We start from the raw sequence: 538 nt of genomic DNA, 5'->3' as shown, positions 1-538 counted from the left end.
CCGCCGCTGCCGCCGGAACGGCGGGCGTGTACATGGCCGTGTGCGCTATAGTCGCTGGCGGACGCGGCCGCGCCGGGCGGTCTGGAGTGAGGCCCTGCCGCTGCAGCGCCCGGCGCGGCGCGGCGGTGGCGCAGGCGGTCGACCCAATGATCCGCCTCGTCTGCTTCCTGGTGATGCGGCTCTTTACTGCGGCCGGCCGGCTGCTGCGGTTGCTGCTGACTGTCCGGCTGCTGCTGATCCTGCTGCTTCTGCCGCTGCTGCTGCTGTTGCTGCACGGGGGCCGCGGCGGCTGCGTCGGGGGAGCCTTTGCCACCGGCCCCGCTCACCACGTTGCCACTCGAGCTGTCGCCTCCGCCGGGGCCGGCGGTTGTCCGGTAAGGCCGAAACGTCCCCCGGGCGGCCGACCAGACCGCCGGCAGCGCTGAGGTCGCAAAGCGGTGGGACCGACCCAGCTGCGGGGGCGCCGCGGCTGCGAGCGCCGCGGCCGCGCCGCCCTCGGCGATGCGCACGGTCAGCATCGACGCGGGGGCAGCGGCGG

General features: G+C 75.7%; 1 protein-coding gene across 1 annotated transcript; it reads right to left on the bottom strand.

Moving 5' to 3' along the window:
- Positions 1–19: 19 nt before the first annotated feature.
- Positions 20–518, bottom strand: MNEG_14714 (hypothetical protein; the record flags this gene model as incomplete). Its single annotated transcript, XM_014036816.1, has 1 exon — positions 20–518. A coding segment is annotated over one exon (499 nt), but the record flags the coding sequence as incomplete, so codon positions are not given.
- Positions 519–538: the final 20 nt, after the last annotated feature.

The sequence above is a fragment of the Monoraphidium neglectum genome, assembly GCF_000611645.1.
Source record: "Monoraphidium neglectum strain SAG 48.87 unplaced genomic scaffold scaffold04706, whole genome shotgun sequence".
In the NCBI taxonomy this organism is placed as follows: domain Eukaryota; kingdom Viridiplantae; phylum Chlorophyta; class Chlorophyceae; order Sphaeropleales; family Selenastraceae; genus Monoraphidium; species Monoraphidium neglectum.
Note: the sequence above shows the minus strand (reverse complement) of the source record. Positions and strands in the feature narration are given on the sequence as shown.